A 2532-nucleotide genomic window follows, 5' to 3' on the forward strand; every position below is an offset into this window, starting at 1 on the left:
TGCATCTCTCGGAAATAACCGATCATTGTAGATCGGCAATGATCGTGAAATAAATCGCGGGAAATCATTAGAGTAGCGCTACCTTAAACTGGTAGAGAGCAGTATGCACTAATTAGGTTGTGTGTGACTTTTTTTATCTTGGTTAGAGCTAATGCAAGGAATAAGGCGTTTAAACGTGAACCCTTCAGGTTTTTTAAAACAGTGTGTTAATCATCGGAACGTATTGTAAACAAACTGGTGAGTTACCATTTGACTTAATTTCTTTTCAACAAGTTCATTAAAAGATTACAATGAAAGTATTTTAACTCGTATCTTTGATCAAATTTAAAAAAAAGTACATTTCATTTGGCGGGAAAATAAATATGTTCGTCTGCTAGTGGTCGTTTTCAAGTGAAAAAAACACTCACACACAAACACTGTAATCGTACTCATGCTTAGATGAATTTCTCATTCAATCAGTCGAGTGGAATAGCCTGTGTAACAACAAAATTGTAAGTAAAGGTTAATACAACTCTTTATGTCATCAACCAAAGTGTGTTGAACTACACATCAATATTTCAATATACATGTAGTCTATCGGGAAGACGTTTTATCTTCCGGCTTATTTGATATGACTTCAAAGAGGAAGACAAATAACGAATAGACACCGGGATCACGATACTGACGTGGTTGTGTTTTTAAATTGACTCGTTAAAGTCTCCATAACGCTCAAAATCAACGAAAATTTCGTTAAGTATTTCGTTAAATAAAGTTAACACCTTAACAATCAGTGTTCTTTATAACAATAGCCAAAATTTCAACGCTAGATGTGGTACGATTACATAGATTTTTGTAGATACAAAATGCTTGTTTTTATTTATTTGTGGCCAAAATCAATTCCCGCGAATATATCTATTCATACGACACACGAACACCATTTTAGTGTTCATGTGTCGTATGAATAGATATTCAAAACAATACTAAAAACGAGCATGTTGTATCTACAAACATCTATTTTACCAGAACACATCTGGCGTTGAAACTTCGGCAATTGCCATAAGGAACACTGATTTTTAATTGGTTAAGTTTATTTTACGAACAATTGTACGAAATTTTCGTTGATTTTGAGTAGTAATGTTACTTTAAAAGAATTTGGCAAATATGTATTTTGTTGCTTTTAATTGTTAAACACATATATCGGGACAAACACAACAAATTGATCTTGCATCCCCCTGATTAAAAAGGTTGCCGCTGATGTAAATACTCTTATTTCACTTTCCGCGTACTGATAACACAGACTGATAAGGATATAACAATACTTATGATTTAAATATAACAGGTAATTTCACAGATCGTCTTTATTTGCTCGGCGCCTATTCTGTCTGCGCATGCTCCCGCCAGGTCACACACAACACTCCAGCAGGTCAGCCACAACACTCCCCCCGTCTTTATTGTTGGAGCCGCTTTCCGGAACCCGGTACCTCCGCCGCAGGAAATAGTCGGCCATCTGTCTGGGTGTTGTTGTTCGTGCCCATCCTGGATCGCCAAACTGGCATTTTTTGAGGACCATCAATTACTAGGGTTGATCTACAGGGCAACCTGCCCTGTGGGGATCTCACCAAACAGGTTGACGGCGTTTCTTGTGGTGACCTCCAGGATATGCTGCGTCGTCACCCCTCGAAGTCCCGCCAACATCGCCGCCACATCCCCAACTTCCGCTGGCGCCGAAAACCTCATATGGGGCCTCGTAAAGTAAGGGGCGTCTGTTTCAATAAGGAGCAGATCCTCAGGCATGCTGACTACAGCGGCCACTTGCTCCGGGGTGAAGTTTTCAACACTCCTGTTAAAACTGAAGTGGGTGTTAGGGAAAACTTCCAGCCACCACCCGACCACCAGTTGGTTCCCATTGAAGGCATGGAGCTGAATCCTCTGTTGTCTTGAAAGGGGCTTTAAAAGGTGAAGCAACAACAGATGAGCCTCCATACCATTGTCGCCGGTAATTCCCCGACAGTGGAGCACCAGAACCTTGTTTTCTCGGATGATGGGCAGGAGTTTCTGCAGCAGCTTCATCTGGTATCACCAGTCTGCCGGGTCCACCGAGTGATCCAACCCTACTTCACCAATCGCCACAACCCGCGGATTAGTGAGCAAACTGCTCAACCTCTCCAAAGCGTCTGTGAGAAACCTCTTCGGGTTTGCTGCATGTTTAGGGTGAATCCCAACCGCCACGATGACTTCCGGTGGAAAAGTATCAACATCTCTTGACGATGGGTACGTCTCTGGGTCGCAGAAACTTGCCACCACGTGTTTAAGCTTGAGTCTTACCACCTGCTGCTCTACTCCCAAAGCCAGAACGTCCTCTATGGTGCCGTGAATATTAGCGGCACGTCTAAGCCGATCAGGGTGGAAATAACTGTCCACTGCTTCTGGGAGAGATTCAACCACGGTTAGGGGATAAGCAAACTGCTCCATCCAATAAAGGCGATCCCTGGGCTGCAGCAAGGCTGCCAACAGGTACAGAACTCTCCAGTGAAGAAGTCCTGCGACACTGTT

The 2532-nt window shown here is 42.7% G+C and overlaps 1 protein-coding gene across 1 annotated transcript; it reads right to left on the reverse strand.

The window, feature by feature from the left end:
- Positions 1 to 1566: 1566 nt before the first annotated feature.
- Positions 1567 to 2049, reverse strand: LOC127869799 (putative deoxyribonuclease TATDN3). Its single transcript, XM_052412459.1, has one exon. It carries the CDS (start codon positions 2047 to 2049, stop codon positions 1567 to 1569), a length of 483 nt encoding a protein of 160 aa, XP_052268419.1.
- Positions 2050 to 2532: the final 483 nt, after the last annotated feature.

The sequence above is a fragment of the Dreissena polymorpha genome, chromosome 2 (assembly GCF_020536995.1).
Source record: "Dreissena polymorpha isolate Duluth1 chromosome 2, UMN_Dpol_1.0, whole genome shotgun sequence".
NCBI lineage: Eukaryota > Metazoa > Mollusca > Bivalvia > Myida > Dreissenidae > Dreissena > Dreissena polymorpha.